Source organism: Lutra lutra, chromosome 16 (assembly GCF_902655055.1).
Source record: "Lutra lutra chromosome 16, mLutLut1.2, whole genome shotgun sequence".
Lineage (NCBI taxonomy): Eukaryota > Metazoa > Chordata > Mammalia > Carnivora > Mustelidae > Lutra > Lutra lutra.
The window spans coordinates 11,677,093-11,691,825 of record NC_062293.1 but is presented as its reverse complement, the minus strand read 5'-3'; the positions used below and the strand labels follow the sequence as shown (position 1 = coordinate 11,691,825).

The following is a 14,733-nucleotide window of genomic DNA, read 5'->3' as shown; positions in this document are numbered from 1 at the left end:
CGCGGCCCGGGGGGCGGAAGGGGACAATGGGGACTGACTTCGACGCCTCGCTCCCCGCTCACGGCGACCAGGACCCCGACGGCGGATCCACAACTACGGCTCCGAGCCTGCCGGAGAGCCGCGCACGATGGGGCGTGGCGCGCGACGCGGGGGCGTGGCTCGCGCGAAGGGGCGTGGCGGGGCGCGACGGAGCGGCGGCGTGGTGCGCGGCGCGATGGGGCGTGGCTTTGCGCCGGCGCGGGGCGGGGGAGGGCGCGCTGTACGGCGCGGGGCGCGACGTGCGGGCGCGCAGGGGCTGCGGCAGGAAGCGGGCGGTGTCCAGTGCCGGCGGGGTGAGGGCAGTGTTGTGGAGCCGTTAGATCCCGGCTGTGGCCTCCCGGGTTGGGGGCTTGGTTGTGGAGGATGGGGACTGTCGCGGTCGGTGGGGAGGGATGAGGATTTGGGCGGGGCCGCCGCGGCGGAAGCAGGGGAGGACAGCGGGGGACGGGGGCGTCTCCGGAGAGCAAGGCCCTTTGAGGAGGCTTCCTCCGGGCGGAAAGACGAAGCGAGACTCCCCGGGGGATTCCCCACTCCACCCCAGCCAGGGACCGGGTCGCGGTTGCACGGGCCCCAGGCCAAGGTGCGGGTTGCTATAGCAACCGGCGGGGGCGGCCAGCTTGTCGAGGTTTGCCCAGGATGTGCTGGTTTTAGCACTGCAGGCCTCCAGCCCACATGAGCGATCCTCTCCTGCCTCCCGCGGTTCCACCCAGGGTGGCCAACCTTTCACACTGCCTTTGTAATGTTAGGGCGAAGGCACCCCGCACAGCACTTCCCCGACCAGGCGCAGGCATGCCCGTCCTTGTAAGGCAAAATCTTCGATGGGAGCCTACCTCCCTAAAGGTAGGTGGCCTGCAGGAGGGCACATTTGGTTATTATTTTGTCCTGTAGGATAAGTGAAAGGTCAGCCCGGTTGGGGAGTCCTGAGGACGATTTTATACACATATCAGAGCTCTGACATTAGTGACCTCCGTTTGGGAATTCCGCCCTCTCTCTGGAACCTCAGGATTCTGATGTCCAACGAGAACGAACAGACATTACATTAGCTTGAATTTTCCCATCAATTGTCAATCATTAAACTGGAAAAAAAAATCTAGAGAATTAGGAAATATGATGGGTTCCAGAGAGTGAGTCCACAATTTTTTTTTTCCCTTTTCTAACTCAAAAAGCCTCGTGGCGGAACAGCTGTTTGACGCATTCAGAAGGAAGGATGACAGCCCTACAGAGGAACACGATGTGAATGGAAGAAACCTGTCATTGTGAGTCTGGCTTTTGGTTAGTCACCTGATGTCCTCCCCAGGGTGACATGACTTTGAGGCAATAAACTTCAGTGGCTGAGATCTATTACCAGCCTGCAGTTAAGTTACAGAAATGGCAGGACTTACATCAGTTCTCTTTTTGTGTGGTCTGGAACATCTTTGAGTCACCTTGGAAAAGATGAGTATTTTTCATGCGGCCCTAATGGGTCAATTCATAATATTGTTACCCCAGGGACAGAAGGAAATAGGGAATCAGGTTATCCTCTTTATTCTCTTACGGTTTTTGTAACGGGAGCAGGTTCCGTAAGAGAAGGAGGAATGAACTTCGCGATTTTTTCTTTTCACCTTTTCAGCTACCCTCCCCAAGAAATGGATTGGAAATGGGGAAGAACACCGGTTGTTTGGTGCGAATAATAGTAAAAAAAAAAAAAAAAAAAAAAAGGCAGAAATGAGAGATGTATGTGGAGGATAGGCAGATTCAAGTCACCGGAGTGGATGTGCATTGTCTATCTGATTGCTTGTGTTTTCCTGGTAGATGCAAACAGTACAGCACTCTGAACAGACTCTAAAAACAGCTCTCATCTCAAAGAACCCGACGCTCGTGTCACAGTATGAGAAGTTAGATGCTGGCGAACGGCGCTTGCTGAACCAAGCCTTCAAGCCGGACAATGATCTGTTTGGACCCATTACCCTGCATTCACAATCAGACTGGATCATCTCCCATCCTGAGGCTTCCCAAGACTTCGAAGAGTTTTTCAGTGATCCTTCTAGAAAGGCACCGTCTCCAGAGAAACGCAGTATTTATATACAGTGCATTGGTATACACTGGTAACGTGCTGGATTCGGGTTGGTTCGCACTGGGCCTGCTGCCAGGGATAGCCTGGGCTGCTGATCTCATTCAAGGGGGCAGTTTTATGATCATTTTTTGACACTCGTTACAGCGGTGGAACCTTTGTACCCAAATCGCCTTAAAAAGGGACATTTCGTTTCTTTGTAATTCATGTTCACATCAACGACTGATAGAGGTTTATTGAAAATCTAGAGTTAGTTTGCTTCTAACTTCAAATTTCTAATTATAGACTGAGAGACTGAATGTTTAATCATCCTCAAGTCTGTCTTACATTTTTTCTGTCTTCTAGGGTCTCTGGGAAACACCAGAGTTATCAGTGAAGAATATATTAAGTGGCTGAAGGGATACTGTGAAGCATTTTTCTATGGCTTGACAGTAAAACTCCTAGAACCGGTTCCTGTCTCTGTCACGAGGTGTTCCTTTAGAGTCAATGATAACACACAAAACCTACAAATTCATGCAGGTGAATCAAACAACTTTACAATTTGAATTGAGGAAAGGAGCTATTAGATACATGTACGGTTATATATATATATATCTCACATGGACTCTTTTTTTTTTTCAAATAGGGCATATCCTGAGGTTCTTAAAAAAGAAGAAACCTAGAGATGCCTTCTGTATTGTGGGAATAACAATGATTGATCTTTACCCACGAGACTCCTGGAATTTTGTCTTTGGACAGGCCTCTTTGACAGATGGTATTTCTTTTTGACATTTTTGGTAGAAGTTTCTTCACCTTGAGAGTTATTTGAACCTGTTGATAAAGGGAAGAAAGTCTCCAACCAACTATCATTTTAATACTTCGGACTATGTTATTTCTGGTGTATGGTGCTACGCTCAGGAAGTAGTATGCTTGGATTCTGATGATCGATGAGCCATGCACTACCTACATGACCTTGAGGCCAATGATACCTATTTTATTTTTTATTTTTTTAAAGATTTTATTTATTTGTCAGAGAGAGCGCACAAGCAGGCAGACTGGCAGGCAGAGGCAGAGAGAGAAGCAGGCTCCCCGCCGAGCAAGGAGCCTGATGTGGGACTCAGTCCCAGGACCTTGGGATCATGACCTGAGCCGAAGGCAGCAGCTTAACCGACTGAGCCACCCAGGCATCCCAATGATACCCATTTTAGAAAGTCCTTTTGAGATAGCTTACCTGTGCTGATACATAAAAAGTGTATATGTATGCCTAGCATCCATATAGATATTCTGCACAACAGATGGTAAATGTCAGTAATTCAGGGACGAGGTGAATTAAACATGTTAAGGATGTTTGTACTATCGTTAACATAAGTGAAAATCCTGCTGTTTTTCAATTCTTTTTGTAGATCTCTTGCATAGCTAGAGTGACCATAGGCTGATTTACAAGTGTGCAATGTTCTTATTCTGTGGCTCATGACATTATTTTACTTCTGTAAAGTCAACTTCAGTTTTCGATTTGAGATATAGTAAACTTGACTCACTGGGAATTCTGCACTGTAATACTGAGGGTAGAAAAGGATCTGGAAGTAAATCCCATTTTTGCCTTATTGTATTTCTTTCTTTTTTGCCTTCTCTCCACTCCTTTTCTCTCCACCCATCCATTTGTGCTGTAATTTCTCTACCCTCGTCCGCTAGGATCTGACAGGTTTGAAGGGGGGTCCAGTGCACTGAGGGGAGTGGTGGTCCATTAGCGCTCTGGGGTGGGGAGTAGGTACCCAGGATTGTGCTTTCAGAGTACCAGTTTGACTGTCCAGGTGTCACATCAGCCTTGGGGCTTGTTGGGGGTGGACCCTTTCTTTAACAAATGTTTTTTTTCTATTAGGCATTTCCCTTTCTGACACATTCATTAGAGGTGGGAGCCCAGGGCACCACAGAGTCTCTTCCTCCCCCGCTCCTTCAGTGGTGACTTCTCCATTTACATTCCTAGAGTATCCCCAACCCCCTCTTGGAGACTCTGACCACTGCTGTCTTTCTGATTTTTTAAGAGCTATCTTTTTATCAGAAATAAACTTTTTTTTTTAAAAGAAGATTTTATTTATTTATTAGGAAGAGCTCAAGCTGGGGGTAGAGGGAGAGAGAGACGCAGACTCCCCACTCAGCAGGGAACTCCACATGGGGACTGGGGGGAGTCCGGGGCTCCATCCCAGGACCCTGAGATGATCTGAACCTAGGGCTTAGATGCTTAACCGACTGAGCCACCCAGGCACCCCTATCAGAAATAAACTTTTATGAGCTGAATTTTTCTCTCTCCTTTTATAATTAACCTGACAGTGATGGAAACATTAAAAAAAAGGTTAAAAAAATTTACCTAGACATTGCTAGCTAATTTATCTTATGGCATTGGAGGTGGTCAGGAGGCATTCTCCTAAAATGTTTCTACTTTAAGGCCCCCCCCTTTTTTAGTAAGTTTCTTTTTTTCTTTTTTATAAAGATTTTATTTATTTATTTGACAGAGAGATCACAAGTAGGCAGAGAGAGAGGAGGAAGCAGGCTCCCCACTGAGCAGAGAGCCTGATGCAGGGGCTCTATCGCAGGACCCTGAGATCATGACCCGAGCTAAAGGCAGAGGCTTACCCACTGAGCTACCCAGGTGCCCTTTTTAGTAAGTTTTTTGAATAGTGCATGGCCTGAGAGAAGGTGTAAGCTAGCAGCGCTGATGTGCTGGGCAGTGAGATAGTATCTTACTATAAGTGACTATACTCTCCAAGTTTACAAAGATGGGGGATTTAAAATGGAGAAATACTTAATTACTAAAGAAAATAATCTTACATCCGTAAGTTTATTAGAAGGAAAAAATGTTCTTGCTAAAGGTATTGTAGTGAAATATGCCCACACTTAGTTGGCTAGAGGATAGAGGAGGTCAGCTATGACAGGAGGAGGCTTGGGTTTTCCTTAACTTTCAGAATATTCTCTCTCTTTCGCTCTAAATATCAAATATCAGGTGACTCTTGGAAGGGTGGGGTGAGCATTCTCTTTGGATCAAGTTGGATTGGAGAAACTTACTATGAATTCATTTCTTTAACAACAAAAAAAAAGCCTTTTCAAAAAATGCCTTATTTTAAATCACAACGGAAAGAGGCATAAATAAAAGTGATAACGTAAACAAGTCACCTTATAAAACCATGCCCTTTAGAATGCGTTGTGCAGCAAACCCTGTTCTCTATGTGCGCAGAAGCTTCAGTGTGACAGGAAGTCATTACAGGAGTGTTTATTCTGGTCACCAGACGGCAGCCACATAGAGTCACGCTCTGAGTGAGAAGGGGGAGGTGGGAGGAGGTTCTGTGTGAGGGCATGGTCTCCACCATGGTCTCCAAGCTTCAGGGCAGTGCAGGAACCCTCGCTGACCCGTAGGACCTAGAGATCTGGTTGTCGTGTTCCTAAAGAGTAAAGTCATGGCTGCGTGGTGTGTGTGTGTCACCATTTTTCCTTGCTCCTCTTGGAGTCCTTGATTTGGACTACTCTTTGAGAAAAAAGACTAATCTTAGAGGGGAAAAAATTCTGGAATTTTCCATTCTCAAGAATTTGATCTCGAGACCATTGAATCTTACAGGGCAGGGCAATGTGGCTAGCAGAAGAGCTAGACAGGGAAATCTGGGGCAAAATTCCTCCTTTGTCTTGGCAAACTATAAGCATATTAGACTGTGAACGCAGTAGCACAGATTTGTACCCAGGGACTAGATGCCCAAACGGGCTCTCTTTGTTGGTTTTTCATCCAGGAATCTTACTCCCATTCTGTTGTTGCTTGTCCTCCTCTTCTAGGTGTGGGGATATTCAGCTTTGCCAGGTACGGCAGTGATTTTTATAGCTCACACTATGAAGGCAAAGTGAACAAGCTACAGAGAGTATCTTCAAGTGACTATTCCATTTTTGATAACTATTATGTCCCTGAAGTGACCAGTATTTTGCTGCTTCGTTCCTGTAAGGTGAGTCATTAAAAAAACAAAACAAAACAAAACAAAACAAAAAAAAACAGTATTTTTTAAAAAGCTCTTAATTGTCTAAATTGTTTATAAATAGTCCTTCAGGTCCTAATTATAAATGAGTTTGTATCAACTTGCATACTTTTGATGGATATTGATTGAAGTCATCAATAAAACAGAATTATAATGGATACCTTAATACTGAGATTTACAGTATCCATGCTGGCTTTTGTCCTTTTGGTGACGCGCAGCCTTGGCTGTCTGCATATCCTCGCCACTAGTTTCATTGCAGAATTCTGCTATGAGTAAGGTAACTGACTCTTTGAGGCTGTGGTGGCCACCAAGTCAAGCTGTTCTTGGAGGCCGCTGCTCTCAGGCATCGTGAGAACGGCTTCCTTTTGGCCCAAAGCAACCTTCTCCCACAGTTAGTTCTACTGACAGCTCCTGACCCAAGCCCTGCTCTTCGGAAAGCCCGCCTCCTGATTCCCTCCCTCACCATCTCCGTAGCCAGAAACATGGGCTTTTCCTGCAGCTGGGAAGTTGTGCTTAGACACTGCAAGCTATAGTGTTTTCAGAGTGTGTGCCCCATGTCAGCCTCCCCCGGCGTGCCCGCTGACATGCAGATTGAGCGCCCTTCCTCCCTAACCTGCTGACTCAGCATCTGTGGGGGAAGGGTCCCAGAATCTAAATGGGTAACAAGTGTCCCACTGGTCTAGTGCAGCAGTTGTAACCGAGGGATGAGTTTTCCCCACCGGGGACTTCTGGCGGTGTCTAGAGACATTTCCGGTTGTTGCAGTTGGACAGTGGGGGTTACTGGTGTCTAGTGGGTAGAGGCTGGGGACGGAGCTAAGCATCCTATAATGCATGGGACAGCTGCGTCCTTCCCCTGTCCCCAGTGTGCTTATGCAAAGAATGATCCCACCCAACAGTCAGCTGTATCAAGGCTGAGAAACCCTGCTCCAGAGGAAGTAATGAAGTGTAGGGAGGAAGGTGGTAAGACACTTAGGAAAATGAAGGATTAAGTCTTTGGGCCGATTGAAGTTTTGGTGAGGACAGTAAGGGAGTTGATCCCTATAAATTCGCTTCTTTGAAAAGCAAGGAAAAGAAGGCAGGTGTAACTCTGTGCTGACGGTGGCGCTACCAGGCCTTGCTATGCGTGTCTTGCAGACTTTAACCCATGAGATTGGACACATATTTGGACTCCGACACTGCCAGTGGCTTGCATGCCTCATGCAAGGCTCCAACCACTTGGAGGAAGCTGACCGGCGCCCCCTCAACCTTTGCCCCATCTGTTTACGCAAGCTGCAGTGTGCTGTGGGCTTCAACATCATAGACAGATACCAGGTAAATGAGGGGAAGAAAAGGAAGGAGGGAAGTGGTTATCTAACTAGCAAACTGCCATTTTCTATTAGGCCCTTCTGTGGAGCTATAATTTATCAGAGGAAATTAGTGCAAAGATAAGCAGGAAGCTGTGGTTTGAAAAAAAAGAAAAACACACAAAGAAATCTCCTCTTAAAACTGCCTTGCCTCTGAGCGCCTTGCACTTGCGGCTCCGTGAGAAACCGTGGGGGAGTATCTAGTCCCCTTCGCTAAGTGCCAGAGAACTTGAGTTGGGAGAACAGGCTGAATGCTGATGTGCGTGGCAGAGTTCATTTTTTTTTAAACCATAAGTATATGTGGAGATGCTTTATCTTCCCACATATGAGACGGGGGTATGCTGTTCACGCACAGGAAAGGATGAGTTTCTTGATGGAAGAAGAGGGAGAGTATGTAATCTCAGTACGTGTGTGCATGTCCGTGCATCCACGCCAACCCACAAATGCGTCCGTACCCATCACATAGCTCCTCGTGGGTGTGACTGCTCACGCAGTGATCTTTACGTACGTGTGTCTGCCTATACCTTTGTGCACACTCACACGGGGACCACTTGCACATCAGCTCGAAAGCACTTGCCCACTGCCCTGTGGAACATTTGGCATGTTGAGAAAAGCATAATCCTCTCATCCAGAAAAACCTGTGAGGATGTGTGTTTCTCTTTCGTCTTTTCTCCCATGCACACTTCTGGCCGCCATCTGTAGTCGTAGTTTGTGTATTTTTGGCAACTGCTCCTTCACCCGGTGTGTGTTCCACACTCACAAATGTCTTTATCAGACGGAATATCTTACGGGGCTAATAGGAGCCACTGATTGAGATAATGTGATTTAGAAGTCAGCGTGTTTCTGCTGCCTCAAACTATTTTGCCCTGATTTATGAACGTGTGGATCTGGATTTTGTTTCTCAAGGCGCTGGTGAGGTGGATTGACGGTGAGTCCGCTGACAGCCCTGGAGTCAGCAGGGAGCACAGTCGGGAGGATCACGTGAATTTACCAAAACCTGTGGAAGCCTTTAAGGAATGGAAGGAGTGGATAATAAGATGCCTTGCTGTTGTCCAGAAATAAGGACCTTCGCCTAGGAGTAATTCCCGTAAACCCTTGCACATTATGCTTTCCCTTGGATGCCATACTTCCTTAGAACAAACTGCTTACTGATTCTGCCCTGTGTCAAGTAACAGAATGGAACCTTCTTTAAAGCATCTGAACTTTGAAATGAGGCTTACTTGGAATGCTGACAACTATAAACCCTCCCTCTTCCATCTTAGCCTGGTCGTGGTAGTGAGCTCATCATTTCCATCCTTGAAATACGTTTATATCTCACAAGGGAGCTAGGACTAACAGATGAGTAAGTAAATATAAAAATCACTGTTTATGTCCCAAGAAAGGATATCCAAGGAATGTAATTTCCAGGGGGTGATTTTTGATTCATTTCTTAGAAGGAGTGCTCTGCCTCCTGTAGACCCAGGCAAGTCACCTACTCCATGTACATCCCTCGTCTGTGGACCGTCCTTCCCAGGGGGCCTGCCTGCTCTCCCTTTATTCGCTGGTTGTCCCTTGAGCCTGAAGGAAGCGATAGTTCACTTGGGGTTTGGCAGCTTATGAAATGTGACCTCCTCTCAACCATATTTACAAGTGAAACTAACAGGACTTGTACAACACACATATTATTTGTGAAGGGTCTTGCTCATAATTTGTTACAATGGGCCTTATGTTTGTGAGTGTTGCCCTTTTCCTGTAGGCTTCGAGCAGGTGTTAGGTTTATTCCTACAATAGTATCACTCTCACTTTGCACTGTGCAGTGTTCACTTGAGGAGGGCAGAGAGTGTGATGGGAGGTCCTGTTGGTGCGGCAGGAATGCCCGTGTTGACCTGTCAGGCTGTGAACATCGGCTGGGTTTCCACTGTGGGGGAACAGGTTGAAAACCACAGGCTTGACGAATCACCTTTACGAGAGCAATGTATCTCACGCATCTAGAAATTAGATCAGATCATTTGAACGCTGGTGAGCAGATTGCCTTTTCCGTGTTCCCATCTTCACCCGGAGGGTAAAACTTATAGTTTTAAATTTTGAAGTTTGGAACCTAAATTCTTTCCATGTTAACTTTATTTATGCAATGCGATCGAAAGCACATATTCTAACTGAACATGCTTTCCTTTATGACATTCACCTTCTTCCTTGATGAGACCTCTTAAGGTCATTTACAAAAAATGGTGATTTGTGTTCAGACTCATTGGAGGGCAAACACTTGGTGGTTCTAATATGAAGAGAGAACCCAAGGGAGCATGGACTTTTATGGATTCTGTTACAAGTTTTATTTCCTCATACTGTTATTGGCCCTGTGTTCAGTTTTCTTCTGTTTTCCCACAAGGTAAGCACAGGTTTGGCCCTATAGGTCAGCATGAGTTACAAACCTACACATTCAGATTTGGCTGCGTGTGTAAATTGCGGGGTGCGATTGTTTGGACAAGACTAGAGTCCATTTGTACCAACTCTGCATGGAGAGACCAGGAAAATGTCTTCTATTTAAAGAATCAAATCATAAGAGTCCTGTTAAAAGTTGGACAGATGTTAAGTTTAATGGCCATTTATTCAGCAATCATCAAGTGTATAATATTGCCTTGTATTTACTTTTGGACAATTTCTTTTCTTTTTTTTTTTTTTAATTTTTATTTATTTGACAGAGATCACAAGTAGGCAGAGAGGCAGGCAGAGAGAGAGAGGAGGAAGCAGGCTCCCTGCCGAGCAGAGAGCCCGATGTGGGGCTCGATACCAGGATCCTGGTATCATGACCTGAGCCGAAGGCAGAGGCTTTAACCCACTGAGCCACCCAGGCGCCCCACTTTTGGACAATTTCTTAGGGTTAAATTTAAAAACTATAATTTGTTTACTGCAACTACATTTTATGTACTATAGGTGAACCTTGTTTTGAGAAATGATTTTCACTCAGTAACAAACGGAAATCCACGCAGAGCTTGCTTTGCAAATGCTGAATGAACAAACAGGGAAGAGCACTAGTAGTTTTCCATGGTCTACACACCGTTCCAGAAACAAGCGAATCGGAAATGTTCGTGTTGGCGCGGGCGGAATTAGTCGTCTCCCTTCGGTCAGGAGAAGGATTAAGCAGCAACATTTTAGTCCGCAAAGCCCTGTAACTGCGACGGCCGGACGGAAGAACATGGCCTTCCCCGGCTCGCCCCCTGCAGCCCCGAAGGCCCCCCCGCCCCCCGCCATCAAGGCCATGTGCATTCTGCACCCGAGGGTTGGGGTGCTGCGGGCGGGCGGCGCTGTCCACCCCTCCACCCCCGCTCCACAGCTTGGGGCTCGGTCCTCGTGTGCCCGCAGCGCTGCACCGCGCCCCGCCCCTCCGCGAGCGCGCGCGCGGCGCGTCCCCGGCCCGCGCCCCTGGCCGTGCCCGCGCGCCCCCGGCCCACAGCGTAGCCTCCACAGCGAGGGGGCGCAGAAGCCGCGGGGAGCCCGGCAGATCGGCGCGGCGGGCGGCGGAGCAGTGAGTGCGGGCGGGCTCGGGGCGCGTGTGCGCCGCGCAGGCTTTCGGGGGCGCGGCGGAGCCCCTTCCGCGGGCCGGGCCCCTAAGCTAGAGCGGCGTCGTCCACTGCGGGGAGAGCACGGGCCGCTGGTGGCAGCTGGATGGCTTCTGGGGCCGCGGGAGCTCGTGTGGCCAGGGCACAGGAGAGCAGGCTTAGTCTCACGTTTTATTGAGTCCAATACATCCAAAATACTATCATTTCAACCTGGAGTCCATGTAGAAACGGAGAGAGTTTACCTGGTCCTCTCGTCCCGAGTGTTCGAACTCAGGCGTGCACTTGACCCTGAGAGCGCATCTCAGCGCCCAAGGCCGTAGGCGAGGGCTCCGCGGCTCCGTGTGGCTCCGGCGACGGTCCTGGACCAAAACTACGTTAGTACCGTCTCCGGCTGCACTCGGGAGGGCGCCCCTCGGAAGCGGAATTGCTAGGAGTTCACGGGGAAGGCTCTTTAGAGGAAAAGGGTTGGCGCGCCTTCTGGCAGTACCGGGAGTGCTGCCCTTCGAGCCCAGAGGGTGTGAACGCTGGAAGGATTCGATTGGCTTTTAGATCTTGCTGTTACTTCCTGAGGCGCTGGGGTTTGTTTGTTTTTTATGTTTGTTTACACTGTCTCCCATTGCCAAGGGCTTGGTCCGTCCTCTAAACGCGTTTTCACTTTTGGAATGCAGGATTGTAGAGTGTGAATAAAGTGAATCCTGCTCAGTTCATTTCACACGCGGAGACACAGGCCTGCAGTAGCGAAGTACACTTGCTCGCAGTAGCACCAACCCAAAGATGGACCGGGTCCAAGTCTCCCTAATTACGAATTCTGCTTTGTTTTCCCTCTGCTGCATGACCTCATAAGAAGTAACATACCACGAGCCAGAAACCTAATCGGTTTTTTTTTTTTCCTCCTCCCGGACTGTTTATAGAAGTGGTTATGAGATTAAACTTTCTTTCAACCTCTTTTCTATTCAAGTGGAGCCATCTGGGGTTGCTCAAAATCAGAGAAATCAATCCATGGACTCTACTATAGCACCAAAAAGAGACCCAATATCCAGAAAAGCACTTGCTCTCCATGCAGGCATTAAAAAAAGGGGGGGGGGCATCATAAAAAAAGTCTACTGGAAAATAGGTTAAGTTGAAACAAAATCTGCTCCAGCAATATGTTAAACCTGGGCCCTCCATCTGCATACCTACCCTCCGGAGTAATTTCTTCCCGCTGTTTGTTTAGTCTGCAATGGATCTATGTTTTCTTCCTTACTGCTCAGGAAGGGCCAGTGGGCTTGGATCACAGCCTTCAGTGTCTTGGAGGTACCGAGCCGCTCTCTAGCAGCACCAACTGTCTTGAGCTGTAAATGTAAATCAATACCATGTCCTTTCCTCTTGAAAAAGCCAAAGAGAAATAAACTCATTCATTCATTGAACAATATTTTTGGAGCACCACCTACTCCGTGCCAGGCCCTGCTCAAAGCCTGGGGAGGTAGCAGTAAACAACAATAACAAAAAAAGACCCCCACTACCTTAAGGTGCAAATGGATGAGGCCTGGTTAATGAGTGAAAACAAATACTTGTAGAACTTTTTTTCAGGGTAAAGGGCAGAATAGGAGAGTCAGGAATGCCTCCTCAAGAACGTTTGGAGGAGACCAAATTGAAGGGTCACATCATGTACACATCAAAAGGAAGGGCAGACCAGGGAAAGGGAGCTACAGATGCTAAGGCATGAGACTTGTGTTCTCAAGGAACAAGAAGAAGGCCGGTGCGGTTAGAGCAGGGAAGGAGGTAAGAGCAATGAAGAACTCATTGTTAGTTAGGGGTTTTAGGTTTCAAATGAGGTTGTGACTGATTTGTGCCTTCAGAGGATTGTCATTAAGGCTTCTGTCTGGAAAATTAAAGCAGGAAAATTAAAGCAATAGCAGAATTGGGCAAATCAGCTAGAAGACGATTGCCATAATCCGGCTAGGATGATACTGACTTGGATCAGGGTTACTGGTAGAATTGGCAAAAGCAGGTTCTGGATATATTTAGAAAGTAAAGCCAATAGGATTTGTGGAGGAGCAGGTTTGGGGAAGAGGGTCAAGAGTTCTGCTGAGGACACGTGACGTTGCAAATGCCTGGTTGGCACCAGGTGCTGTCACTGGCATGTGTGAGTCTGGATCTCCGGGGCACAGTCGGATCTGAGAACAGGAGGTGTCCATGTAGAAAAAGGGCTTACAGTTTTGCTTGAATTCCAGGGGAGTAGATTGCTGTCAGTACAGTTGCCATGCTTTTTCTTGAGTTTCTGGAAAGGTGTCTAAATAATATAAATACATGGTCACAATGTGTATTTTCTCTCCGTAATACTTGCTGAGCTCTAGTTAAAACGCGTTTGTAGATAAAATGTTCTGGAATATCACTTTTGCTGGCCAGTTTTCCCTCTAGGAAATCCATAATCGCTGAAGTAATTTTGATTTGGATGGGAGAGATTTTCTTCCATGAAAAGCAGTGTTGTGCGTTCTGAAACTTGTCTCTTTTCTTCTTCTGCACCCCCCCCCCCGGGAGTCCTTAAAGAAGCTGAACACCAGGGGGAGCTAGTTTCCTTGCTTATACAGTGGCTGGCCCACCTGTTGGGACATTGCCGCCCTCTGATTAACATCTGTATCAGAGACAAATTGGAAAGCAAATCCAGCTTCTCTTTTCTCAAGGCTCCATATACTTACGTATACTTATAGGATTAACCTTTTAGCGCATAACAAGTCTGAGTTGTCTTTTTTTTTTTTCCTGGATTGTCTTTAAATTGGTCGTTTCAAGTAAAGATCATAACGTTTAGGCAATGTTCTCTGAACTTTAAATCCCTGTTAGTGAGCCTGATACTTGGGAGCTTTTTAAAATAAGCATACGTGATTATTTCTTATTTCAAATATTTTTGAGAAAGAGTATGGAAATCTAAATGTTATAAATACGTCTAGGAGACTTGAATGGATAACTGGGCCAAGGGAACCCTGGCTGGGGCTCTATTTTCTATTTTTTCACCAGGTATTAAGCTGCAGGACAGGCAAAGAAATGTACAAAAGCTACATTTCACAGCAGGGGAGGACAAAACTGGTAACTTTGTTAAAAGGTTTGGAAACACTGTATCCATGAAGGGTGCATTTGTCTTAAAAGAGCACATGATCTTAACTCATTTTTACCACTGGAATAATTCTACTTTTGAGGAGGGAAGTAGTCTTCGTTTAGCCTGAAACATTATTAAATCAACAAGGTCGGAGCAGAATCTCTTTAATCCCAGGAAATGAAAACTTATAATTAATGTGCCATCATCAGCAGTTTGATCTTTCCTGTCTCTGGCACCTATGAGCCAAAAGCCACTCTGACTACAATGATCCTTTCCTACCAGGACATTCCTTTCCAGAGAGGTGCCCCTGGTGGGCCTGAGCCTTCCAGGATCACTTTTACGTGGGGCAGGGGTTAGAAACTGTAGGTCGCAGGCCAAATCCAGCCCACTGCCTGTTTTTCTTTCCAGACCACAAGCTAATAAGGTTTTTTGTTTGTTTGTTTGTTTGTTTGTTTGGTAACACTTTTATGTGGTTGAAAAAAAATTAAAAAAAAAATTGTGATGAAATTCAAATTTCAGTATCCATCAATAAATTTTTACTGAAGCAGCCATGCTCATGACTTTATATATTGTCTTTGGCTGCTTTCACACTGCAGCCGTTGGGCTGAGTCATTGTGACAGAACCCACATGGCCCACAAGGCCTTAAATATTTACAATCTTGACCTTTCCTGAACAAGTCTGCTGATCCCTGGCATGGAGACT

At 46.8% G+C, this 14,733-nt stretch overlaps 2 protein-coding genes across 7 annotated transcripts in view; both read left to right on the top strand.

Moving 5' to 3' along the window:
- Window positions 1-232: 232 nt before the first annotated feature.
- Window positions 233-9,742, top strand: AMZ2 (archaelysin family metallopeptidase 2). 6 transcript variants are annotated; one of them, XM_047708646.1, is made up of 9 exons: window positions 233-332; window positions 786-879; window positions 1,206-1,295; window positions 1,831-2,113; window positions 2,435-2,608; window positions 2,715-2,843; window positions 5,885-6,048; window positions 7,213-7,389; window positions 8,328-9,742. In XM_047708646.1, exons 4-9 carry the CDS (start codon window positions 1,831-1,833, stop codon window positions 8,481-8,483), a joined length of 1,083 nt encoding a protein of 360 aa, XP_047564602.1. In that variant the 5' UTR covers window positions 233-332; window positions 786-879; window positions 1,206-1,295; the 3' UTR covers window positions 8,484-9,742. The 6 variants fall into 6 exon arrangements, with proteins under 6 accessions (XP_047564602.1, XP_047564605.1, XP_047564603.1 ...); XM_047708647.1 differs by having other exon boundaries at window positions 279-392; XM_047708648.1 differs by lacking the exon at window positions 233-332 and adding an exon at window positions 466-619.
- A 520-nt stretch (window positions 9,743-10,262) lies between these two features.
- The window catches only part of ARSG (arylsulfatase G), a 100,996-nt gene continuing 96,525 nt past the window's right edge, over window positions 10,263-14,733 (top strand). The window contains exon 1 of the mRNA XM_047708639.1: window positions 10,263-10,923. The gene's annotated coding sequence lies outside the window, so the exon portion shown is untranslated. The remainder of the gene's footprint in view (window positions 10,924-14,733) is intronic.